General features: G+C 42.0%; 1 protein-coding gene across 8 annotated transcripts in view; it reads right to left on the bottom strand.

The window, feature by feature from the left end:
- Positions 1-471: 471 nt before the first annotated feature.
- Positions 472-26,876, bottom strand: part of MGA (MAX dimerization protein MGA) — an 85,891-nt gene continuing 59,486 nt past the window's right edge. For 5 of the 8 annotated variants that reach the window (XM_034769127.1, XM_034769126.1, XM_034769129.1 and 2 more), the window contains 9 exons: positions 18,849-18,926; positions 14,954-15,078; positions 13,658-13,709; positions 12,184-12,366; positions 10,181-10,292; positions 7,887-8,120; positions 7,215-7,394; positions 6,536-6,688; positions 472-5,119 (listed from right to left, as the gene is read on the bottom strand). In XM_034769127.1, the coding sequence (XP_034625018.1) occupies positions 3,810-5,119; positions 6,536-6,688; positions 7,215-7,394; positions 7,887-8,120; positions 10,181-10,292; positions 12,184-12,366; positions 13,658-13,709; positions 14,954-15,078; positions 18,849-18,926 (2,427 nt within the window). In that variant the 3' untranslated portion in view covers positions 472-3,809. The remainder of the gene's footprint in view (positions 5,120-6,535; positions 6,689-7,214; positions 7,395-7,886; positions 8,121-10,180; positions 10,293-12,183; positions 12,367-13,657; positions 13,710-14,953; positions 15,079-18,848; positions 18,927-26,876) is intronic. The other 3 variants (XM_034769130.1, XM_034769134.1, XM_034769131.1) reach the window with 2 other exon arrangements.

Below are 26,876 nucleotides of genomic sequence, written 5' to 3'. Positions count from 1 at the left end.
CCATTTGTTTTTAAATTGTTTTTGATGCAGTTGGAAAAAATGCTCAAATGTGTACATCAATAACTGTGCCACTGAAGTAAAACACAACCGTAGAGAAGCAAAGCCTCCTTGGAAACTGTCTGATCAAATCTTTAAGACGTCCCATTAACAAAAAACCACTCCACGGTTATTTGTTTTTGATTTATTGGAGAAGCAGAGAGATTAAAATTAAGCTCTTTGGGAGAGGGACTAGCTTTTTTTTCCTGTGTTTGTACAGCACCTGATCCATGACTGGCACTCTTAGGCATCAGTGCAATACACATAAAATAAATACAGAATGCAAACTATATTTTAAAAGACTAAATATTTCTGGCTCTGCTTGATTGTGCAATTCCACCTGCCACCACCAAGACCATTAATACGTTATCATTCATCCCATTCTCCTTCCCTCCCTCCCTCCCTCCCAATAATAAAAGCTTCCAAAGCCAGTTCCTGGTTGAACTTGATTGGTTTATTTTAGTTTTACACTTCCTCTCTCTGACATACAGTCATTGAACAGTCCTGTACTGTTAGATTTCTACAAAAATATCAATTTTTCAAAAGCTGAAAAGAGGGAAAGATATATTTTTAATATATAAAAGGAAAAAAGCTAAATCTGACATTGCATTATATTCTTAAAAACATTTGTCTATTTACAGACATGTCTAAAAAACCAAACAAAATTTCCAGGACTCTTGGTCTAGTAAGAATGTGCTCCTTGCAGGGGTTTCTATTGTTCTCCTGATTCCAAAACCCACTCGCTACAAAAGTAACACATTCTTGCATTATTGTCTCTTAAAAATAGTGTGCATAATTTCCAAAAGGTTTGTTCCAAACCAATTGATTTTGGGGCTGTGGGTGGGAGGGGATTTGACATTCAAAATGATAGTGAAATCCAAAGATGACATGTGAGGATTAGGAAAAGCAAAGGCTAATGAGCTTTTCAAAGGGGCTTTGTTGCTAGGCAGAACCTGCCAAACACCTTTCTTGGCTGTGTGCCTATTGGTTCTTTTGACTTTGGGGTCTGTTCTTGGCTGACTTACTGAGAGTTTTCTGGCATCAGGCAGGTCAGCTTTTATCTCAACAATATGCTTTTGTTACAGCAGGCATTCCTGACTGCCCACTGCCAAACAGTAAATATGTAGCTAGGCATTTTCCATCACCTTGCCCCTCAAGGCAGGAAGGGTTATTTTAAAAGAGTGTTTGAGTGACTTTAATGCTATCTGTGTCCTATGAAATGTGAAAGGCATATTTTTCTTAATGTACAGACATGGATTAATGCACACTTAATTTTAACACTTAAGTGAACAGCAGCCATTTTGAATCAAGAAGTGATAGGGGACAGAGAGGAAATTAGTGGCTTTTTTTGGTGTGGCACCATCAGTGCAATGCTGACGGCTGTTTCACACAGCAAGGAGTTGAATTTAATAGCAAATCAAACTGTCTTGGGCAGAATGACAAGCAACTTCAGCCAATTTAAAATACCCAGGGCCAAATTCTCAGGTACATCAGTGTAAATCTGGTGTAAGTCAACTGAGTTACTCCAGATTTATACTGGTGTAAATGAGGTTCGGATCTAGCCTCTAATGTCTAAGGAGTAGGTGTAAACATGTATTTATAGGCTAGTTCCCTTTTCTAAGGCATTGAATGATATCTATAAGGCTATGCAGGCTCTCATACTAACCCATACCCTTTTCTTCAACCCTTTAGTGCAGGAAGGAGATTAGCATTTATGACACAAACTGAGGTTAAACTGTAAAATATGCAAAGGCAGTAGAAGTGATACACACCTGTCCAACTGTTTTCAAACATGCCTTGTAGAATCCCAAGGTGAAGACACCTCCATTACACATAGTCTGGAGCAACTTTATGCATACCCAGCTTAAGAACCCTCTCTTTGCTTTGCAGCCCAATAGAAAATTGTAACAAAGAAAAGGAAACAACACAAGATATACATACCCAGTGATACAGCCATTCTAGACACAGGTCTAGAAACTGCAGCTTACTGTATAGGGCACACTTTTGCACTAAATGTAGAGTTTGACACTGCTTCTGAAGAGTGGAAGATCATCACTTACAGCACATGCATGTGAATGTCAGACACACAGGCACAGCCTTGGCGCTGGGAGAGATGAAAGCTCCTGCAATAGTGCATCACGGGGGGGGGGGGGGGGGGAAGGAGGCCACTGGGGGCATGTGGAATCTCAATTGCTGCTGCTGAGGCATTAAGAGCAGGGATTACATTCCTAAATACAATTATGCAAGAAAGGCAAAATGCGCCGTTTCCCAGATTCTACACAATTTTCACAGCAGTGATTTTCACTTTTGAGGAGCACCTAAGAAGCCCCTGAAGTCCACCATAATTTCTATTATTTACAAACTAGATAGGAAAAAATCATTTATACACTCATTAACAAATAGTCTCTTCTAGGCTGAAAATTTCATTCTTCAAGGAAACTAAGAAAACAAAACTTGTGTACAAAAATATAAATATCTTTACAGTCTGCAGGCCCTTCACTTCCAACTGCTTAACAGTGAAGAGAAGCTACAGTTTATTGAATAAGTGGTGGCAGAAGAGAATAAAAAATACATCTTGTGATTCAAATACTGCCCTATTTCCCTGGTAATGAGCATTTTTTTTTTTTTTTTTTTTTTTTTTTGCTATACACATCTTGCGTAAATGCAATGAGAACCTCTGAGTACCTTTCCTGAATTCATTAAGAAATGGATGGTTTGGAAGGACGCGCGCGCACACACTTATTTTCATGTCCCAATAATCCTGAAAGGGTCACTTTCTGTAAATATATTTGAGATGTATATGTCTTCAAGAACCAGGGAGGAAACAGGGAAGGAAAGAGAGGAGAACGGAGACAAATGACACAAACTACCTCAGCAATGCTTTTAAAGAGTTAGCAATCTGGTACCCAGATGGATTTCTCCTGTCTGAATCTGTTCGTTCTAGATGCTGTCTCATTCCCAGCATGCTCAAGGAAGAACATTGCAGGGTTTTATTCTTTTTAAAATTAGCTAACTAAAAAAACAACACTGGGGTGTTGCAATTATCACTATGAAAATTTCCTTCTTCACCTTAAAATGGGAGTTTAGGATTTCATATGGAAATGATGTAGGTAGAAACTAACTAGAGAGACTAGGAGCAGGAAGATAATTCTCACTCACTGAAGAATAGAGATTTTTAACACAAGCATTCTGGGAAATCTATCCCCGATCTCCCTTTCCTCCACCCAGGGCAACCAGTTTGAACAAGCTTGCTCCAATCTCCTTTACACAAGCTCATTATATTTTGTGGGCTGTGCACAAACTGCAGATGTGAACACCCCTGCTTCTGCATAGATAGTTAATTTGGCTGGTAAAACACTAGTACTCCTGATTTCTCCTCATCCAGAAATAACTGCATCTCCGTTAGGTATGAATCTCTCAGTGGCCTGGGTCCATCAGACCTCTAGTTTCATAAACTCTTTGTGAAGGACCCACTGTTGGAAGGATACCATATGCCCAGCATTGGTAATACATCATTATCTTTCTTTCTGGGGGATAAACATTACAGTAGTGAGGTAAAATTTATATTAGCACAATTAAAGTTTCATAGCGTTGATTTCTCAGCTTGGGGCCTGCCCTCAGTCAGAAGAGTGCACGGATACCATATTTTCTTTACAGGGATACAGGAACAAATGTCTGGAGACAAGGGAAGATGTTAAAACTCAAGATACCAATTCCTTTCATAGTCCAAATTGCTCCAGATTTTCCTTTCAGTCTCTGAAAAATCCAAGCATTTATTTGCCTGCAGAATTTGAAGGCAAGGTCCCAATACTGTTCAATTTTGCAACCACAGATGCTAATGTGGGCATTACTTTGCTGTCCTGTCCTTCCAGCTCAGTTGAAGGTAATTTAGTTTTTAAACCAACGGGTGCCAGTTTTGCAACTACAGGTGCCAATACTGGCATCACCTTGGTACTCTGCCCTTCTGAGTCTAATGGAAGATTTGCAATTTTTAACCCAAGTGGTGCCAGTTTGGGCATAGGCCTCCACAGTGTGTCAGTGTTACCAGCTTCAAGATTAGTTTTCATCTGCAGGATTGGAGGAGACACGTTGGTCTCTACCAGGGAATCTACGGTTTTACCACCTCCACCATCAGTTACTGAGAGGTTGGCAATTGGGTCCTTCATTTCAGAGCCTATCACTATCTTCAAAATATCTGCTTGAGATGAAGGCTCTGCAGAGTTCCTCTCACCATCAGTAAGGTCATCATCTTCCAGGTGAAGCAGGAGGGGGCTTATGGAGCCACTGCTCTCTCGAACTTCAGAAAGGCCCTTGAAACTGCTACCCAAGTGACCAAACTGGAAGGAGGCTCCATCTGCAGTGGTCAGGTCACTGGCAGTTCCCCTCCGCGTTTCGGAGTCTTGTGGAGAAAAGTCTGAGCTCAGGGTACCAGGCAGCTCTGACATGCCAGAAGTGTCATCATTCAGCTGCTGATTGAGAAAGGCAATTTCATTGAGAAGTGAAGTGAGGGTTTCATCAGTGTCATCACTCTCTTCAATGCTGCCCAGTAACTCACTTGGGTCTAGTTCTGCTTCCTCCATTGCAGAGGCTACCTTCCTCAGTTCCATTTCTATCCTGGAGTCTTTGAGATCTTTAACCTGCAGCTTGCGGAATGGAGAATCCTTTGGCTTCAACCTTTCCCCTCCCTGATCAGTCTCTTTCCTCCTCCCCTGGCTTCCAAGAAACTCTCCAATGCAAGACTTTTTAGCAAAGGACTCTGAGGAGTCCTTCACACTGGGTACATTTCGAATCTGTGGAAAGCTGTTGTCTTTATTTTCAAGGAAAATTTGTGTGGGCCCCGTGGCATTTCTCCCATCTCCACAGCTGTCTCCAGGAGATGCCTTGTTTTTTTCTTCTGAAAGGATGTCCTCATTCCGCCTACTTTCATGAGGTCCTGCTTTCAGGGACGGCTCAGATGTCTGGGCACCAGCACCTGGGGTTACATGAGAATTCTTGTTTCTATTCAGGTTTAAATTCACACCCCCTTCAGCAGCCAGTGATGTCACATTAACAATCTTTGGCATCATGAATGAATCTTCACTCTCTGCAAAACCAAACAAAGCAAAACCCATCAGGATCACTGGTGACTGAAGCTGAAGACAATCTGCCCCCTCCCACATCATCTTTCCCCCCAAAAAACCACCCCTATAAAGAGTGTAAAGCATCTGCCCAAATACAGTCTTGAGCTGGTTGTACCTTCTGCCCCGCCCCCAACCTTAACATTCAATCCACTATGAAGAGTGAGTCGTATAAACAACATGAAATCTCATGATGTCTATTGCCTGCAGAATTTTTGTTTTTGTTTTTCAGTTGCGCACGTTTGATAGAGGTTTCCTCCCCCTAAGGCCAGCCCTTGCAAACTCATCTTAGGATCTTTTCCCATCTGTCAGTTGGCTACCAGTAGTAAGAGTTCTGTAGACAAAATTCAGCCCTCAGGTACACCTGTATCTTCAGGCTATGTCCCTCAATGCCATGTGTGCAATTCCTCCTACTTTCAGTGGATTGTCACAAGCAAGATTGATTGGAATTTAGCAAACAATTCTTCTGGTGATACACAAGACAGAAATCCTCACACACTGTCTCTTAGCCGTGCTTGCTCTCCAGAAACAGAAGTAAAAGCAATGTTTATTCATTTGCCCTGAAGTCAGTAGATATAACTACTACAGAGCAGGCCTGTGCAGAAGTACCACTTCCACATTACTTTTCAGAATAATTATTAGTTCATTCTAATTATTAGTGGAATTACTGCCATCATTCACTAAGCTAAGTTTACCAGCCTCTCCTTTTCCAGAGCTTCTTCAGAGAAGAGGAATTTTCTAAAGTGGGTTGGTGAAAGCCATGTAATGGTCACTGCCATCAAGAAATACCACTGTATTTGCACAATAATTTATGTACACTTGAAAATTATGTTTCCTGCATGTTTTGTCTCTCAGCAAGATACTGCATATTTCAGGGACCCTATATACTCACTTACTGGTAGCATCTGCTTTGGATTCCAAAATAGTTTCCAAACATGGTAGTCAAATTTTCCCCAGCCCTACATTTGAAACTGATCTTTTCCTTTCCTCCTTAACTCCATATGCCCTATTACATGGGTATCTCCAGTACGATGGTGAGTGGCCTACTCTTGGAGTTCTATGCACTGGATGACAGGAAGCTCTACTAATATAAACATCTACTATATTCTGCCTAAACCCCATGCACAATACTTCTGTCAAATGTTTCAGCTTTAATAGTGTCAGACATGAGAGTTCCAAGATGGCTCAAACCTTAAGTGCTGCTGAATTGGAGGTCAAATAAATGCCCCCTCCATCTCTGCACATAATTTTACTGAGAGCTACAAAACTGTGAAGGTGGGATGCAGTGTTATTTACTATCCTGAAGAAAAGTTGAACCTAAATATTTGCAAAGAGAGCTTTTCATACCCCCAAACATTAGGATTTGTGAATGACAAACTTACCTAAAGGAGGTTCTGCAGCTGTTCCTACAGCGGGGGGCACTGGGTTACTGGCAATGGTTGACAACGTAATGGGAATGGCTGAGTTAGTGAGGATGCCTTTCACTTGGACAGGAACGGTTGAGCCTGGTAGCTGAATCATCACGGATGCAATACCTTATTTGGGAAGAAAAGCAATTCTTTTTTAGATACTGGCTCAAAAATAGAAAATACAGCACTTAGCTCCATGCTGTATCTGATACTATACTACCATCTGAAAGCGGTCTAAGAAATGGTTATCTGATTGTTCTATTTCTAATACAGATCAGCCCGATACTCTCCCTTCTACACAACATTTCAGATATTTTCCCTCTCTCTTTCATTTGGAAATACTAACATTCAACAATAGATTCTATTTACCTGATGATAAAACCATAAATAGCTCAATTGACTTGGTTAACATTTTGATTGCATAATCAAGTATCTTTGTTTTATATGACAGGTATATTTCAGTAAGAATCCACCACACTTAGTGAAGTTGTGAGAATACAGAAAAAATTATATAAAGGACACTACTGGTGAGGCACATGCCTTCTTACTGGGAAAAAATATTATTTTATAAACTGAAGTGCATAAATGAACAGAGATACAGATTCAATACCAATTCTTATCTTCCAATAAACCTGCTATCATGTGACCTTACCTGGCTGTGTTGTCACTGTGTTGCTGGCAACTTGAGGCTTTAGCTCAGCTTGCAGGAGTGTGGAAGGAACAGCGGCTACCTGTCCTGGCATCAGGGGGCTCTTCAGTGTAAGCACCTGCCCTTGTGGAGTCATCACTAGGCTGGCAGTAGTTAATGTAATAGGAGAGGATGTGGTCTCGACTGTATAAAAACACAAATATAAACCATACACTGTAAGTGATATTTCTGACACTGCATGCCAAAAGGCCTATAACCAATATAAACTTACTAGCTGACAGAAGTTCTTTTTTGGGTGAATATCAATGTTGGTGTCCTCAGCCCACTTTGTTCAATTTGGACAATTTTCTTGGCTACAATTGGCTAGTAACTGGCAAACTCAGATTACCTTAATTTCCACATGTGCAGACCTCAGACCCCACATAGCCAATCACAGAAGAAGTTAATGTGTTTTTTGTAAACAGCCAGACTTTCTCTGACTGTACCTTAGAATGTACAATATACATAACATCTGCAAACATCCTTGTTTTAATACTTCACCTTTACTTTGTACTAAATTAATAAATTTATAGCAAGATGGCTACACAAAGCAGGCTGCTATTTTCCCCCCAAGATATCCAATTATATATTTTTTCCCTTTGCAACTAGATCAAACATATATCTTTCCTAGCCTACCGGCGGCCTGGCCTCCTTTCCTGGCGAGTATTAATGGCTTCCCCCGCCTATTTGTCACAATCATTTGTCCCAACTCTTTGGAGGAAGTGGAGGATTCTTCTTGCTGTCTGCTGGGCTTGGTGGACACAACAAGCTCCTCTGGCTCAACTTGTTTCCTCTTCTTTTGTGCTTCTACTGCTTTCTGTTTGGCATAAATGTATTCTAGCTTCTTCAGGACCACCTCTTCTGTCTTACCTACAGAAAGATTAGCAGAGACAGAGTGTCAATGTGTCCTCAGATTCTATTTGCTTCCAGGACTAAGAGTTGGACTGGAACCATGCAGATCCAGCAGGTTAACCCCAATTAAATTTTTTTTTTGGCGGGGAGGGGCAGTAAACCCCTTCAATTTCCAAAGAACAGTCTAGCGCACACCACAGAAACAAGAAAATGTATCAACATTTACCCAAAATTTCCTTTCTTCAAGGAGAAACATTAGATCTTACAATAGGTCTTCAGCCTGTCTGCATCTTTGATAGGCAGAACTCAGACCTAACAACCAGTGGCTCAGGGATATGTGTCCCTCCCTGACGGACAGGTTGCCAGTTGAGAACTTTCACAGCTACAATGAAAACTGTGTTGTCCTTAACTATGAAAATACTGACAGCTGGGCACGAAAACATTATTTACTTATCTATGAATGGGAATCCCTTATCTTACCCAAAGTTGTTCAGATCTGTAGATCTTACTATTCGAAGAAAGGAAATTTTAGAGGAAGCTCATATACATTTTAATATTACTCAGAACAGTAAGATCCACAGACTGTACAAAGGGATTTTATCAATAGTGTGTAGGTCTGGCGAGAATTTACCTAGGAATTTAGCTTAATATATGATCAAAACTGACATAACTATACACAGAAAGACAAAGTGGTGAGGTAATATCTTTTATTGGACAACTTCTGTTGGTGAGAAACACAAGCTTTTGAGCCACACAGAGCAGACCGACACGGCTACAACTACACTACATATAACTGTACACAGGCTGTTTCCCAAATGACAAGAGGTACTATATAATCAATACCATCCTTCCAACTACAGCAGCAGGGGAGGCTTACCTACCAGCTCTGAAGCATATTATAAAGGACCAGGAGGCTGTCTTGCAGATTTCTTCTTAAGAACAGTACGTCTCCATCTAGAGGCATGTACTGCATTTATGAAGTGTGACCAGAGTTCACTAAAAGACAAATTCTTTGCCTCATATGGCTCAAGTATATGCCACCTGATCCACCTAGACATGTAAGATGCTGAAAAACAAACACTCACTCCTCCCTGCTTACACCCAACAGACAGACCGCAAATACTGAGCTTGATTGCTTTAATGTTTTAGATTTGTCTAGATACTTTTTTTGTGCTAGGTGGACATCCCAGGTGCACAGCTTTTCCACGAGGCACAATGGTTTGGGACAGAAAGACTTTAGTCCTATCACCCATAACTTATGAAATATGAAGTTGACTTTACATGCCTAGATGAATATCAGGATCATCCTGAGAACCAATTTGTCAGCATGGAATATGCAATGTTTGTATTCTCAGGCAGTGCTAATTCCATATCCCCTCTGGCTGATGCAGCTGTTACCATAAAAGCTAGTAGACAGAGCAATAGTATAGGGACAGATCCTTTGGAAGGTTGCAAGGATGTCATGAAAGGAATTAGCACCAGACTGATGTCCAAAGTTGAAGCCCTGTGTTGCTGTTGAGGATATAGGAGAAAGGCTCCTTGGACAAAACTACTTCTGGAGGAAGTGAAATATTCTTCTCTCTGGATATTCCCAGTGCACTGGATACTAAGATCCTAAAGCTCTGCAACAGGAAGGTATGTCCACACTTCCTTTACCTGTGGAGGTGAAACAAAAGTAGCGGGTCTCTTCAGCAGCAGGGTTGTTTCCCTAAGCCAGTGATTGACAGGTCTGAATTCTGTCCTCAAAAGCTGCAGATGAGCTGAAGATCCACTTTAGAATCTTTGGCCCTTACTGCTTGAAGAAATAAATGCTTCCTTTTCTGTGTTTATGGCACTGTACCTTATATTATCACAAATGCACCCCAATCCCAAAATCAGTCTTCTTTCTTAGAATCTATGGGCCAGATTCTCAAAGGTATTTTATGGGAGTTAGGCACCTATGTACCTTTGAGGAACTGACCCTAAATCTCATATCTGCACGTTCTACCACGTCTGCATATATCCACTAGTGGCCACCCCACTCCCTCAAGTCCTTTCTTTCACTATTCCAACCACTATGTCCCCGTAAACTACCTCACCTGAAAGTGTGGATACTTTACGGATCAGAATGTCTTGTTTGCGAGTCAGTAAGTTCTTCTGCCCAATCAGTTTATCTGCCTGATCAGTCAACCCCTGGATCTCTTCGTAGGCCTAAAGCATGTCAGAATACCAGTTTAGAGACCAAGCTAATGCATACAAAACAGAAATAAGTAGTTCTCCTTTCTCAGTCAAAAAGGCATTTTGAAAGTCTCCCTACAGACATTTTCCATCATTATTTTAAGAAATCGGGAGACAGAAGACAGTTCAGTCACCATGTTGTAATGTTTCTCTGAATGCAATTGAAATAGGATGAATGTTGGTTTCTTCCAATTCATGTTTATGCACATCTAGTGTCACATCTAGTCTAACCTGTATAACAAAAGCTACCAAACTGCCCCAAAATAATTCCTAGATCATGTATTTCAAAAAAACACCCACTCTTGATGTAAAAATTGTCAATGATGGAGAATCCATCACGATCCTTGGTAAATTGTTCCAGTGACTAATTACTCTCGATGTTAAAATTTATACTGTATTTCCAGTCTGAATTCATCTTGCTTCACCTTCCAGTCATTGGATCATGATATACTTTTCTCTGCTAGACTGAAGAACCCAATATTAAATATTTGTACCATGCAGGTACTTTACACTGTAATCAAGTCACCCCTTAACCTTCTCTTTGTTAAATTAAATAGATTAAGCTTTCGTCAGTCTATCATTATAAAGCACATTTTCTAATCCTTTAATCGTTTTCATGGCTCCTCTCTGAACCCTGTCCAATTTATCAACATCCTTCTTGAACTGTGGACACCAGAACTGGACACACTATTCAAGCAGCACTTTCACTGGTGCCAAATACAGAGGTAAAATAACCTTGCTAGCCTATTTCAGATTTCCCACTTATGCATCCAAGGATCGTATTAGCTCTTTGGCCACAGTATCACACTGGGAGCTAATGTTCAGCAGATTATCTACCGTGACTTCCAAATCTTTTCCAGTCACTGCTTCCCAGGATAGAGTTCCCCATCCTGTAAGTATGGCCTACATTCTTTGTTACTAGATGAAAACATTTACATTTAGCACTATCATACTGCATATTATTTGCTTGTGCCCAGTTTGCCAAGCGATCCAGATCACTCTGTAGCAGTGACATGTCCTTTTCATTATTTACCACTCCCCAATGTTTGTCTTACCTGCAATCCTCATCAGTGATGATTTTATGTTTTCCTCCAGATCATTAATAAAAATGTTAAACAACACAGGGCTAAGAACCCATCCCTGCAGGACCCCCCTAGAAACACGGCCATTTGATGATGAGTCCCTACTTACGATTACATTTTGATTTGTATCCGTTAGCCAGCTTTTAATTCATTTAATGTATGCCATATTCATTTTACATTTCTCATTTTTTTAATCAAAATGTCCTGTAGTACCAAATCAAACGCCTTTGCAGAAGTGTACATATATTACAACCCTCTTATCTTTATCAACCAAAACATCAAAAAAAGATATCAAGTTAGTTTGACAGGATCTATTTTCCATAAATCTATGTCTAGCAGGTAATTGACACAGCCCTAGGAATGCAATGTACAGATGAGCATAATTATTTATGGCTCTTCATTATGTGCTGTTTGTTTCCTTTCATTTACAATTTTGTACCTAAATGCTATGCTGAAATAAAATATTTCACGAAGGGCTCTCTCTTCTTACATTAAAGAGATGGGTCTTCATTATTTATCAAAACTGTCTGGTTGTACAATTTAAAATTGCCAAGGCACACTGGCAGTTACTTTCCAGAGTTAAATTCACAACCCTAAAAATTTGCTCTTGAATTAACCCACTTCTCCCCATTATGAAATAATTGCACTCAGGTGAACAGAATTTCTACACTCACCACTAAAATATTTTTCATATCACTACACTGTCTCTAAGACCTGATGTCAGTTTTGCCCCACATTAAAGGGATTTTTCTCCAGATGAGCTTGGGCTGTAAAATGCCTACCTGTTTGAGGATGTAGCACTTGGAGACCTTGGGAAGGCTATGTAGTCCCAGAGCTCTTTTCAGCTTTTCAAAAAGATCCCTCATTTCATTGCGACGTCGGCGTTCATTTGCCGTGTGTGTTTGGCGGTAATGAGCAAAGGCCTCTGCCTCATTCTTCTGTTTTCTGTTCCAGAATTGGGGTTTCTGTTGGAAAAGAAACCATGTGACTATTTCAAATCAAAAACTAACTCAAGGGGAAAAAATGCAAGCCTGATTTACAGAGTCATTAAGACACATTTCTATGTGAGTCACATCACTACTGAATAAAACTCTGCTGTTAGCTACAAGATCTTCATGAAATCTGAAGATTCGTGAAAGCATAAAACACTACAGGATGTGTGGAATATAATGAAAGGGGGCCAGAATATCAGAGTCACCAATGAAGATGAAGGTCCAGCAACCTTTCCACTCAGAGGCATTCAGAAGATAACAGCTTTTCATGTATGGATACATTATATATCTTCACATAAGACAGACACTGTGCAATACAAGGCTTGACTTTAATATTATATAACACACCTGTAACCTCATCTCCCCAAAACCTAACCTTTGTCTAACCTTGCAAAAAAACAGTAAACCTTGTAAACCATCAAATCAAACAAAACATATTAATTTTCCTTGCAGTTAAGCCAATTTCATTCATATTTAGGTGAGTGAATATGGATGGAAGGGGACAAGAAGGCACTTTAGATAAGATTGTGGGGGGGAGTTAATAAGCAAATTAAATTTAAGATACTAATCACTTCATTCTATGATTACAACTAAATTAAAAATGCATCACAAAGCAGTCTCTGATTAAATCAGCTGCCACAAAGGCAGATATCCATCATGCTCAGGCATGAATTACTCCTCTCTCCACTCTAGGTTGGTAGGTCTGTTATTTTGTTACTCTGACAGGTGCAGTATATATTCTATTATTTTAACCTGTGAAGCAGTACTGTACTCCTTACAGGCCTCTTCAAACAATAGGAAGTTAGTCTAAATTTTTGAGGTGATTTTGAGTCTATGAAAAGACTCTTTTTGAGTTCAATGGTCTTTAGATCAAAAGAGCTTTATCAGATCACTTTAATTTTGCCAAAGTGTAGGCCATTTAAACTAAGCTATCACTTTCAGCAATCCGGTTTCCTTTTGACAAGCAGCAGTGTGTTTATAAGCCCTATACTCCAATCCCAGACACAAAAAACATAATTCTCAATTTGATACATGATATGCATTTTCACTGCAAATTACACGTGCCAGAAACAGAAAATCTAAGACATCTTAAGAGTTAATAAGATGCAATGGCAACGAAGACAGTTATTTCTTACTGTTCAAATTTAAGCCCTGATCCAAAGGCCATTGAAGTAAATGGCAGTCTCTGTTAAAATTAATGAGCTTTGGAATTAGCCCCCTACCCAGTTTGATACAAAGAGGAAAAAGAAGAGTAAATATATACCTTAGTAGACTTGTCTGCCACCTTCTCATCCGAAGGATTATGAATACGGTGCCTGGAAGAGATGCATGAAGTTTTTCCCAACATTATTCATTTCATGTACTCTATTCTCATTAACTACATTCCCAACAGCCTTAGAATTCTCCATGCTTATCCCTTGAAATGAATTTTCCTTGCAACTCGATGGAGGTGGTATACTGCTGCCAGCGCTGCTCCAAGAGTGGCCTCCATTTTGGACACCACAGACTTTAGACAAATCTGTTTCAAAACTGTAAAATGACCTTGTAGGGCAAAATGGCAAGGGTATACTTCTAAAATCTACCAATGTCTGCCAGTAGCAATCTCAGTAATGCATAGGCTACAGGTGGACTATAGGGCAAAATCAGTATTTCTGGCTTATTACTACTATCTTATGACACAAAAATATAGACCCCAAATATCTACTCTTAAGATTTTTTTAAACATTAGAAATATTCACATTTAGTAATACCATATCTTCACTTCCCCGTTTTTACTGAAAGATTTTGGCAATGTTTAGAGAGAATGGTCACATCATTGTCTGAGGCTGAAACATAAGCCGTACCTCTCAAAGGAGGAAAGGAAATGTTTTGAGATGTGCGATACCACCATCCAGGTTCTTCAAAGATCTTGCCAAAATCCTTCAGCAAACAGAGGGAACTCAGGATCTGATATTCCTAATGTAGCAAACCAGAAGAAATAAAGGAAAACATCTGAGGCCACCTTTATACACCGTCAAAGAGCTTTTTTTGGTCTGTGCTTTGCATTTAAAAGTAACAGCAGCAACAACGAATGAACAAACCAAGGTGGTTTTTAAAAGTAGATAAAACAGTTTGTTCACTAAGGTTTTGGTCTCTCAATGAAGTCAACGATGCCCTGCTCTGTTCTTTCTGTAGGAATGGAGCCTAAGACAACAAAATGTCACAGCCTGAAACTAACTGGCAATCCCTCAGCTACAGCAGTATATCTACTAGTGAGGGCAGAGGATCAGCAGAAAAGGGGCTGCAAAAAACAAACTAACCACCTCAGACATTTCTGCTTATTTTCAGTAACTAATTAGACAGATCGTTGGCCTTGTTAAGATAAAGTGCTCATAAGACTGGAATGGACCCCGAGTCAGTCAATGCGGCGTCCCACTGCACTGGGAAATCTGACTACAGGATTGGGGCCTTACTTTGTCTTACAATTTCTTAAAACCTCTCGTTTAACCAGTTCATTTTCATGCCAATTCACTAGTAAAACAGAACTTTAGATCTCTTGGTTGGTACAAAAGATGCTTACTTCTGTTTGGAAGATCCGATACTGGAAGCTGTGGCCTTCAGACGGGCAATGTTAATCTTCTCTGAAAGCTCCTCCACGGTCTCAATGTCCACAGGCTCATCATTCTCACTGTACTCACCGTCATTCTGAAATAGTTCATTTTTTAAAAAGCAAGCATGAATTCTGCACCATAGCTCAGGCCAAACATTTTGTTTCACTCCAAACTCAAGATTGGTTTCCTAATGTTATATTGCAATCTAAGTTTTGAAGATTGTTGGAAATACCAAAGATTACTGTAACTGGCAGAGATTAGAGAGACTGTGTTTGTCTGTTTACTTTATGAATTTAACAGCACTTAATACATGGTCAGTTTTACTCATTGATAATCCACTGCTCTTCTCTCTCCTGCCACTAGCATGTTATCACCAATCTCATACACTGCTGCAGAAGCAGCTTGTGCCCGTGGTCTTCTCCATGCCAGGCAAGAGGATGTTTAACCAGTGACAGATGCAGTAAAAATGAAACCAAACACACCTCTACCCAGATATAACTCGACCCGATATAACACGAATTCGGATATAACATGGTAAACCAGTGCTCCGTGGAGGCGGGGCTGCGCACACCGGCGGATCAAAGCAAGTTCGATATAACACAGTAAGATTTTTTGGCCCCCGAGGACAGCATTATATCGAGGTAGAGGTGTAGTTAGCAGGCAGGCTCATTAAGAAAATAAGGAGGGTAGGAACATGGGTGGACTCCAACTATGTCGGGTACACACCGGAAGACCCCCCAAAATAAATATCAACACCGAAAAGAAAAAGACATAACAATTTTTTTAAACAACATACTATTTAAAAGGTGCTTTGTCAGAAAACTTGAATTTTTTTAAATTTGTCTATTTAAAAAATGCAAATTGCCAGTGTCCCTTTAAAATGTGCTAGGATGAAAATTAAAGGACACATAAGTCTGCTGGTGCTGTCAGGCACAGAGAAGCTCACTACTGAAGGATTGTGGAAGTAAATGCATAGCAGGGTCACCCTTCACCCTCCAAGAAGAGACTGTGTTCATGTTATAAGTAAAAGTTCTCAAAGTGTCTAAGCTGCTTAAGTCCCGTTGAAAAATCAATTAGGTTCACTTTAAAATGTTTTCCTACAGCTGTTTTTAATAATGAAAATTCCCATGGACGATGGGATTTTAAAAAATACTCCCAATAATATGGTCATCTCCAAATTTCCTCAGTAACCTTAAAAAAAACCCCAAGAACACCAGCTGCAGAGATGAAAGTCTTTGGCCCAATAGTTAAAGGGCTGGAATAGTGAAATTTGATGTGGCAGCCATGTAATTAGTGTCATATAAAAACAAACAAACAATTTGCAAAAAAAAAAAAAAAAAAAAAAAAGTCTTTATTTTTTGTATTTATGATCAATAGTTTACTTATACACTACAACACTCTTTCTCTTAATGGGATAAACTATAATCATGCCTCCATTCTAAACTTTATTTCACTCAAATACACCGAACCATCCCTAGATCACTCTCTCTTCCTGCTCTTCTCTTCTGTCTCTTTCCTTCGGTCTGTCCTGTCCTTCTTTATTCTGAGCTGCTTCCTCTCTTCTGTGAATTGTATACTTACCTGAAACCAACGCAGACATTTAATTACAAAAAATAGCAGCCCACAGATGGACTAAAAGAGGTAATGTGCACTTATTACAACAGAAAAGTGAGGCCTGTAATAACTAGTTCTCGCGTTTTACGTCACCATCTTGCTACTTATTATTCACGTCTTATTACTCAGAATATGCAGAGCTATACATGTGCTTTAAGAAATTCTTGCTACTGATAAGTAGGAAAGAAAATTAAAATGTTGTACTAAATCTCAAGATATTGGCAATTGGCCATGGATGAAGCTAAGCTACGCATTTAATCAGCAAACTTGAGATGCAGCAGCACAAAGCAACCAGACCATCATTTATTAATTACACTACCTCTTGATGCTTGCAATGCAATACTTCCAATTGTCAATCATATAATTTCTTCAGTGAAACCTCAGATTATGGGGATTTAAAAAGTGGTTCAATTTATGAAAGGAAAAAATGAAAGAATTTCTTAGCTGATAATTTCCCTTCTACTAGCAGCATCTCCCACAGTTCTGTGATGCACAGGCTTTGCCTCCTTTCTGGAGACATCGGAGGCTGGTCAGCACTATTTCTAGGCTATGGTACTTGGATATGCCCCCTCACGCAGTCCCATCACAAAAGTTGTCCCAAAGCTGAATAAAAAACTCCCAACGGGACATTATTGTACCAAGGAGGATCGAACTGTAGGAGACATTGAGGGTAGAAAGGAAGTTATTAACAATTTTTCCCCCCTTCTGCAGCTCAGCTTCTCCCAATGGGAAGCACCAAGCAGTCAAACTATGGTATAGGGAGGAAAGAAGGGGAAAAAACAACCACCAGAAGAAACAGAACCCCCATATCTCCCCTCCAGTACAAAATGTGTCTGAACAAAATATGCAACACCCTCCTACCAATGGATGCCCTCCACAGAAGACCGAAAACCTACTTTGTAGAGTTTGATAAATATATTCTATGAAGACTAAGATGGTGCTCTGCACATTTTCTCAGTTGCTTTCTACTCACAATGCCGTTAGGAACCTTGCAGAGGGAGCCTGGATTCCCTCTGGGATTATGTCCTCAATGCTTAGTATACCAACCAGCACACTATTTTAATGTCTTACCTGCAGCAATTTTGGGGTCCTAAACATGTAATGAACATAACAAGATTGTGACGGGGTGTCCACCTCATAACAGGCTTAAGTAGGTTAAAAAGGGCCAATTAACCCCATGAAAGGCTGCACCTGGAGAACAGTCAGGGCTGATAAGGCCTAATGGATGAAGCAGCCCCGCTGGGCAGGGGCAAGCTGACTTAGTACCAGGAAGCAGAGAGCAACAAGGGCTGCAGGAAGGAACTCTGCAGTCATTCCCTAGAGATGAGGGGAATTGGCAAGAGACAAGGAGGAGTTCTAGGTCAGAGTATACCCTGGGATACTGCCTGGGAATACAGACTCTGGCAAGAACCAGAGCGAGGGTGAAGGAGCTGCAGGGAACAGAGGAAGTTTCACTGGTAACCCAGAGGGAGGCCCGAAAATAGGGAAGGAAGTAGGAAGGAGCCCAGGGAAACAGCAACATAGTCTGACATTGGGTAGACTATGGTTGCTAGAGATAGAATCCCCCTGAGCTGCAACCCAGAGTAGAGTAGAGATAGGCCCGGGTTCCCCATCAGCCTCTGGGGAAGTGACACAGTTTGGGCAGTGGATCAGAAGACTGCCTGAGACAATTCATCCAGTGGGACTTTGATATCCTGGAGGGAGAAAACTACAGTGACCTGGCCAGAGGGCCATGCTGCGAAGAAGGAGCACCTCAAGCCACGAAGGGGGAATATCCTGACTCCAGAGAGACAGAGTGCGAGACAATGGGGCGAGAAACCGAAGGAGGGGACGTCTGGCTGGTCGAAAGCTAATCTCCAGATCAGCCATAGTATCAAATCCCTGTGCCTGGCAGAGCAAGGGTTGGCTGGTAGCAGCCTCTGATGCTTTTGAAAAGCTGTAATCACCCCTTAGACTTGGCTCAATACTTGCAGGGTTTCTCTGATGCTGTGGTGGGGCCCACAAAGAGACCTTTATAGAAGTACTCAACTGGGAGGACCCACAGAGTTAGAGCCTCAATGCTCCAGTGATTCCTCAGCTAGGGAGAGGAGATTTAAATTGAAAAGAACTCACTACTGCATGAAAAAAGAATAAACATTACAGTTAAAAAAATGGGGTTAGGAGACACTGAACCACCAACTTGATCCACTTGCCAGATAAAGAATTTCTGATGGGCTTCACAAGAAGATACTGCTAAGTGCCATAGCTTACCAACAGTGCTGAACCACCTATGGTATCTTCAGAGAGGAGGCACAGCCCATCCGGAACAGAACTGTGGGAGACCCTGGGCTGCAGAAAAGAAAAAAGAAAACTAGCCCTGTTTAACATATACAGTTATGAAAAGACACACTGGTAGTGAACTGATATTTTTTGCACATGCAACAAAGGTCCAAAATAATCTAGGTATAAACAAGTTGGGGGGGGGGGGGAATTCTTTCCCATAATGGAGCTGCAATTAATGCTATAAATGGCACTCTACTCCCTCATCCCTTCTCCTGACATGTATGGTGAATCCAAACTGACCACCCTCCTGGCTACTAAAATATTTTCTACAGCTTTCCCAATTTCAACAGAAAGAACATCATTGTGATTCTAGATGGCAAGGAGATAGATGGGTTCTCCAAAGCAAGCAGCAAGGACTTATTTAAGCACAACTGTTATGCTGCAGGGAAATGTCTTCAAAAAGGGATGCGAGGATCAAGAAAACCAGAACAAGAAACTTAACGTTTGTAGCGGGGATACATCTTATAGAATGTGGTGCAAGAAAATCTCACCTTGCAGTTTGATTAAGGATAGCCAGAATGGTTCAAGACATCTGAATCCAATCTAATGACAGTCTTAACATATATTAATGAGGTGACATATAATGAAAGTTTAGCTTATGTACTGAACTGTTTTTCAAGAATCATCTGATTAATGTACGTTGGCAGAGATTAATGGTTACAGTAAAGAATCATGAAATTAAGAGGGGAAATGAATACAAAACAGGTTTAACAGGCAGATGTGTTTTAAATCTCCAGGACTGACCAGTTTCCCCAAAGAGAGAGGGGGAAAAAAAAAAAAAAAAAGGAGTGTCTAGGAGTACTGTATCAGAGAAGAACAAGTCTCTGTGGCGACTAGGAAGTACAATCAGATAGGAATTCTTAGGTTTAGTTAGTTACAGCATACAATAGCACCATCACCATGAGAACCTCCATCCCTCATCCCATTTTCTGCCCTCCTTACTTTGCTGCTACATCCTCCTACCTGAGTCACATGGAGAAGAGGCTGAACAGAGATTCCCTGGCCTGAAGCCTAAAAGCTGCTCCACACTAAGAGAAACAGAACAGGAGCACCTTGACAGTCATTGACTGCTGAAGGTTCTGATGGTGGAGATAGGGAAGGAGTACAAGAGAGCCCTCTCATTTGAGAGGGAGACAATAAAAAGAAGAGTAGAGAGAGGGGTTAGATTGTTGAGGGAGAACACCTGAGAGAGTATGGAGAAGGAAAGAGAGAGAAATAACCCAGTTTTATCTGCTTTTGCCTCTCACTTTAGAATTTTAAAAGACAAGTACACTCAGTCTAAGAACAAAAAGAAAGTGTAGTCATAGACTGAAGTTTTTCAAGTTGGAACAGAGTAAAATAAACAGAATACCCTAATTATGTTTTGCATTCCCCGCCCCCGACACAGTGAAAGTTATAGCAAGTATCCAAAACATTAGAGCCTCCTATCCCACAAAAAACCCACCACCAATAAAACATGAAGGTGAGTGAAGAGTGCAGACACACATCAGCGGGCTGACTGCATGCTACTTTTCAAGAACGTTAAAAAGAATTAAACTACTTAGCACCATCTGTCTCTGCAAAAAACATGCACTATGTATCACATTGGTTCCATACACTGATTCTTCCCTACCATGTGTGATTATCTATCACCACATAACTTTTGCTCTTTTCATGTACGTGTTCTGACAGCTTGATCTGAGCATATGAAATTTATATATAGAAAACACTAGTTCTGTGTTGATGACACTTAGATAACTGAATGCTACATGAAATAATATGGCCCTATTCTATGAAGTCCTAAGCATCTTTCCATGAGGAGCAGGGTATTCAGCATCTGGCAGGATTGGGCTTTTATTGAATAGTGGAAAATGAATGCTTTCAGTATGCTATTTGTATAATCAGGAATTTGTAACCTGTGTGTGCATGGCCATAAATAGGGCCCTACCAAATTCATGGCCATGAAAAGCTTGTCACAGACCGTGAAATCTGGTCTCTCCCAATGAAATCTGGTCTTTTGTGCGCTTTTATCCTATACTATACAGATTTCATGGGGAGACCAGTGTTTCTCAAACTGGGGGTCCTGACCCAAATGGGAGTTGCAGGGAGGTCACAAGGTTATTTTGGGGGGGGGGGCATGGTATTGCCACCCTTACTTCTGCGCTGCCTTCAGAGCTGAGCAGGCGGAGAACAGTAGCTATTGGCCGGATGCCCAGCTCTGAAGGCAGTGCCCCGCGGGCAGCAGCACAGAAGTAAGGGTGGCAATGCCATACCATGCCACCCTTACTTGTGCACTGCTGCCTTCAATGCTGGGCAGCTGGAAAGTGGCGGCTGCTGACTGATTCAACCTGATTGGCTCTGTGAATATGGGGAAAGAGGCGGATGTGATATATCTTGACTTTAGCAAAGCGTTTGATATGGTCTCTAACAGTATTCTTGCCAGCAAGTTAAAAAAGTATGGATTGGATAAATGGACTACATGGTGGATAAAAAGCTGGCTAGATTGTTGGGCTCAATGAGTAGTGATCAATGGTTTGATGTCTAGCTGGCAGCCGGTATCAAGCGGAGTGCCCGGGGGTCGGTCCTGTGGCTGGTTTTGCATCTTTATCAATGATCTGGATGATGGGATTAATTGCACCCTCAGCAAATTCGCAGATGACACTAAACTGGGGGGAGAGACAGATACACTGGAGGGTAGGGATAAGGTCCAGAGTGACCTAGACAAATTGGAGAACTGGGCCAAAAGAAATCTGATGAGGTTCAACAAGGATAAGTGCAGAGTCCTGCATTTAGGATTGAAGAATCCCATGCACTGCTACAAGCTGGGGACCGACTGGCTAAGCAGCAGTTCTGCAGAAAAGGACCTGCGGATTACAGTGGATGAGAAGCTGGATATGAGTCAGCAGTGTGCCCTCGCTGCCAAGAAGGCCAATAGCCTATTGGGCTGTATTAGTAGGACCATTGCCAGCAGATCGAGTGAAGTGATTATTCCCCTCTATTCAGCACTGGTGGGGCCACACCTGGAGTGCTGCTGGTGAGGCCATACCTGGAGTCCAGTATTGACACCCCGCCCCCCACAGAAGGGATGTGGACAAATTGGAGAGAGTCCAGCGGAGGGCAACAAAAATTATTAGGGGACTGGGGCACATGACTTACGAGGAGAGGCTGAGGGAACTAGGGTTATTTAGTCTGCAGAAGAGTGAGGGGGGATTTGATAGCAGCCTTCAATTACCTGAAGGGGGGTTTCAAAGAGGATGGAGCTAGGCTGTTCTCAGTGATGGTCCAGCTCTGTAGGCAGCAGCACAAAAGTAGGGGTAGCAGTACCACAACCCCCCTACAATAACCTTGCAAACCCCGCCCCCAACTCATTTTTGGTCTAAATGGTGCCAAAGTAGAGAAGGTTTGAGGCTGCTGTTTGCTAGAACATCACCACAAATCACACACAGTGGTTTTGGACATTCTTGATCACCAATGCATGTAAAGCCATATTTTATATAATCATCATCATATTTTCTTTTCTTTGTAAGTGACTTTCCAGGACCATCATGATCATTAGACTTTCCATCAGTAGATTTTCCACAGTGTGGACTTGAGGAAACACTAGCTGATTCTTGCGTCTTTACACTTTCCTTTTTCAGCCACTTATCCATTGAACTTGTGTACAAAAGTTCTAATAAAAACAACATAGAGAGACTGCTAACAACCAACAAACTAGAAAATGAGAAGATTCACTCAAGTCTCACTGAAGCAAAACAGCACTCCAGAGAGAATGACAATTACAGAGGCACCTTAACATTGCTACACTGGCTACAATGTGCTTCCGGCTAGTTTGGCTACCAAACAGCTTTTCTTCCGCCACGAGGTTTCTCCCTAGGAGGGTGTCCTGCGAGGGACAAATTAGCTTGGACCACCCGCCGCGTACAGCATTGCTCCTGCTAACTCTGTCCTCCATGCCAACTTCCCCTGTCTGACAAAGACAGGAGTCCGAGCTGCCACCTGTAGGTCTGGGGGTCTCAGCTGCCACCCTGCCCGCCACAGAGCTCAGGCTACTGGCCCCGCGCCAGGGCTGGATCCACACTCCCTGGGGCTCCTGCTGCTGAACCCCACTGACCTCCCCGTCAACTGAGCTCCACTGAGCTTGTGCTGCAGGTCCCGCTGACCGCTGGGGCTTGGGCTGCTGGCCCCAACTGCCTGGCCCCGCTCTCCCTGGGGCTCGGGGCTGCCAGCTCTGCTGGAGCGCTGGGGTTCAGGTTGCCGGCTGCTCCACTAACGGGGGTCAGGGCTCAAGCTGCCAGCCCCAACTGCCCGGCCCTGCACTCAAGGGGCTCAGGGCTGCCAGCCCTGCCGGAGCGCTAGGATTCAGGCTGCCGGCTTCCCCACTGACGGGGGTCAGGGCTCGAGCTGCCGGCCCCAACTGTCCGGCCCCGCTTTTCCTGGGGCTTGGGCTGCCGGCTCCCCCGCTGACAGGGGCAGGGCTCGGGCTGCCAGCCCCAACTGCCCGGCCCCACTCTCAAGGGGCTCGGGGCTGCCAGCCCTGCCGGAGCGCTGGGGTTCGCACTGCCAGCTCCCCCACTGACGGGGGCAGGGCTTGGGCTGCCGGCCCCAACTGCCCGGCCCTGCTTTCCCTGGGGCTCTGATTGTCTGCCCTGCAACCAGGTCCCACCTGCTGCCTCCAATGCCGGGGTCCTCTGGCCGCCATTAATGAATTTTTTCTTGCGAACCCCCTGTAACGTTCTGCGAACCCCAGTTTGGGAACCACTGGTCTAGAGGGTAAAATTGTTAACCTGAGTCTTGATGGGTGGAGCAATGTCCACAATGATCCTGTTGTATGTGCTTGTGTGACAACAGAAGAAGGGAATATCTTCCTTACAGAACACATGCTGAGTACCCTGAAGCCTGTTTCTGTAGCCTTGAACAAAATGCAGATAAATAGCTGTTTTATTGCTGACGCCGTAGAAATTTGGAAGGAACTGAGTGAGATCTTAAAAAGAGAAATATGCAATGACAGAGTTAAATTACAAGCATTAAAAAAACAAATGGGACAAGCACTATCTCCAGCTCATTTTCTTGCAAATATTCTCAATACTCGGTACCACGATCAAATCTTAACTGCTGAAGAAGAGGAGTTGACTATGACATGGGCATCCCGCAATCATCCCTCCATAATGTCAACTATAATAAACTTCAGAGCTAAAGGTGAACCATTCAAGAAATATGTTTGCTGATGCGGTTTTAAAGAAAGTCACACCAATGAATTGGTGGAAGTCACTTAAGCACTTGGATTCAGAGACTGTTGAAGTGATAATCTCACTTTTAACAGCGGTAGTTTCTTCTGCCGGTATAGTAAGAATATTTTCTTTCTTTGGACTAATTCATTCCAAATTGAGAAATTGTTTGGGACCTGAAAAAGCAGAAAAGCTTGTTTTTCTTTTCCAGATTATGAACAAACAAGGAAATGAAGGTGAAGATGACTGAGTTAGCTGCAGAAGCCAATATTTAAAGTTTCTCATGTTGACATAGTTGATTTAATTTGTTGGTTTTTTTTAATATTTCATTTAACTATTTTAGTTAAAAATAATTTAAACAAAAACAAACTTGATTTTAAAAAAACTTGAATGTCTAACTAAACTCAAAAATACATATGCTTGTTTTGTTAAAATATTATATGTTTGCTGTTGAAGAAAAAAATCCAGAATACGTAACGTTGTTGTTTTAGTTAAATAAAACAATTTAAATGTCTGTCTGGTGATGTTCTCGTCCTAATACAGCATGGCAAGAAAATCCTCCAAATATTAATGATTAACCTGTTGAATTGGAGATATTTATGAAGTCTTTGGGAGGTGAACTATCTGCTTCAATTACCTTTGGTAAATGAAATAACCAAAACAATCATTCATCTTCTGATATAGCTGTAAAACTAATCTGAAAAGTTTTCAAAATAAATCACTGTTTAAAAATGTATCATGTGTACCTTCTAAAAATGAAACCTACATCTATCTCTGAGTTGTGAAGAATATGTATTAAGGTTATAATAACCAACAAGAATGCACTTTTATGTAGAAATCCATGATTAAATCGAGACTTCTTTTAAATCATAATTTAAATCAAATCCACCCTGATCGAACAACTATGCAATTAAACTGGGATTCTAGTTTTTGTGGCCTCTGATAAAAATGAAAGGTCTTAATTATGGACAGATAAAGTAGTATGTTTATATGATTTTTTTCCAAGATGTTGCTATATGAGTACAGTTAAGGTAGTTTGGCCTCTTCTAAACAGAAGAGACAACTGCTTTGTCCATCTTTCAAAGGAATTCGTCCACCACAGGACAGAAAGGACTTGAAGCATGCAAGTTTCGATCAGCTATGTTGAGGAGCTCTTTTGGAGGGGTGTATGGGGATGGGAGCAATATCTGACCATCAGTAATCAGTCTAGACAAGTTGAGGAGGTTCAAGGTGGTTGTATATCAGTAGATCAGAAGATTTCTGAAGATGCTGAAAAAAGCATTAAGAGTTTTACCCGGAGTAAAAAACTAGGGAGCCAGGTTCCATTTTGCTGCCATGGATAGTAAGAAAGAACTGAGGCAGGGTCACAGCCACTCCATGCTTTATGCACTTGTATGCGGGCAAGGAGGCAGAGAGCACATGCATGGCCCTGACGGACACCGCTATTCAAAAAACACTGATTTCGTACATGCGCTCCCATGTTGGGATCCACATTAACACATACTAGAAGAACTTTAGTTTCCCCTATGTCCACATGGCCTCCCTCCCATGAATTCTAGAAAACTTTTTCCTCCTTGTCCCTTACCTGAGATTCATAACTGGAGGGACAATTATTAGCAAAGGGCTTGTCTATACTTACGCGCTTGTTCGGCGGCAGGCAATCGAACTTCTGGGTTCGATTTATCGCGTCTTGTCTGGACGCGATAAATTGAACCCAGAAGTGCTCCCCGTTGACTCCGGTAATCCTGTTCGGCGCGAAGAGTACGCGGAGTTGACGGGGGAGCCTGCCTACCGCGTCTGGACCGCGGTAAGTTCGAACTAAGGTACGTCAATTTCAGCTACGTTATTCACGTAGCTGAAGTTGAGTACCTTAGTTCGAATTGGGGGGTTAGTGTAGACCAGGCCAAAGAGATGTAGGGGTGGCAAGGGGGACACACAGGATCACCTCAGTGGTGCAAGAAAAGAATGCAAAAAAACACCCTCTCCTCCCTGTCTCATTCACCAAACCTACAGTCTGTCAGAGGGGAATCACGCTGCTGGGATCTACAGCGTGAAGGGCATCCGAGGTGAAGCTCTAGCAAATCCCCTATGAATTACTCCTGAGCACTGCCACAACTACAAACCACTAGGTGCCTAGTGTGTGGTTCATGGGGGAAGAATGGATCTCTGGAAGGCGAGGGTGTATGAAGATATGGTGGAGCAAGTGACTTACTGAAGGGCATGGGGAGCTGTCAGTTGCAGTGGTCCAGATACAGAGTGTGCACTCTGGTGCAAGTTTAGACATATAAGAAGAGAAAGCGAAATGTCAGTGCTTCCCGTCTCCTTCCTTCTCCACCCAGCATACCTCTTGTGGGTTTGCAGCAGCGGGGTTCCCTATGGATGAACTATAGGTGGACTGAACCAGAGGACCCCATGAGTTCTGCAGGGAGGGGAGGACTGGAAGTGGGCTTTGCACATAGGCATTCTCCTGATCACCTCCTTAGGTTAAATAGTAAGGAAAACCCCCCAAAAGACCCCAATGAGGTTTCTTGGACTCCTTCTGAGAGGGCAGGTCTATGCTAACAGTTAAGTTTATCTAACTTACGTCGCTCGGGTGTGAAAAAGCCTCCCAAGCAATGCAAGTTTCACGCTATCCACACTAGAGCAATGCTGGAGGGAGAGCATCTCCTGCCGACATAGCTTATGTTTCTCGCTGAAGTGGAGTAATTATACTGACGGGAAAGTGCTCTTCCATTGGCATAGCACTTCTTCA

Source organism: Trachemys scripta, chromosome 4, assembly GCF_013100865.1.
Source record: "Trachemys scripta elegans isolate TJP31775 chromosome 4, CAS_Tse_1.0, whole genome shotgun sequence".
NCBI classification, from domain to species: domain Eukaryota; kingdom Metazoa; phylum Chordata; order Testudines; family Emydidae; genus Trachemys; species Trachemys scripta.
This window is presented reverse-complemented; position numbering and strand designations above follow the sequence as displayed.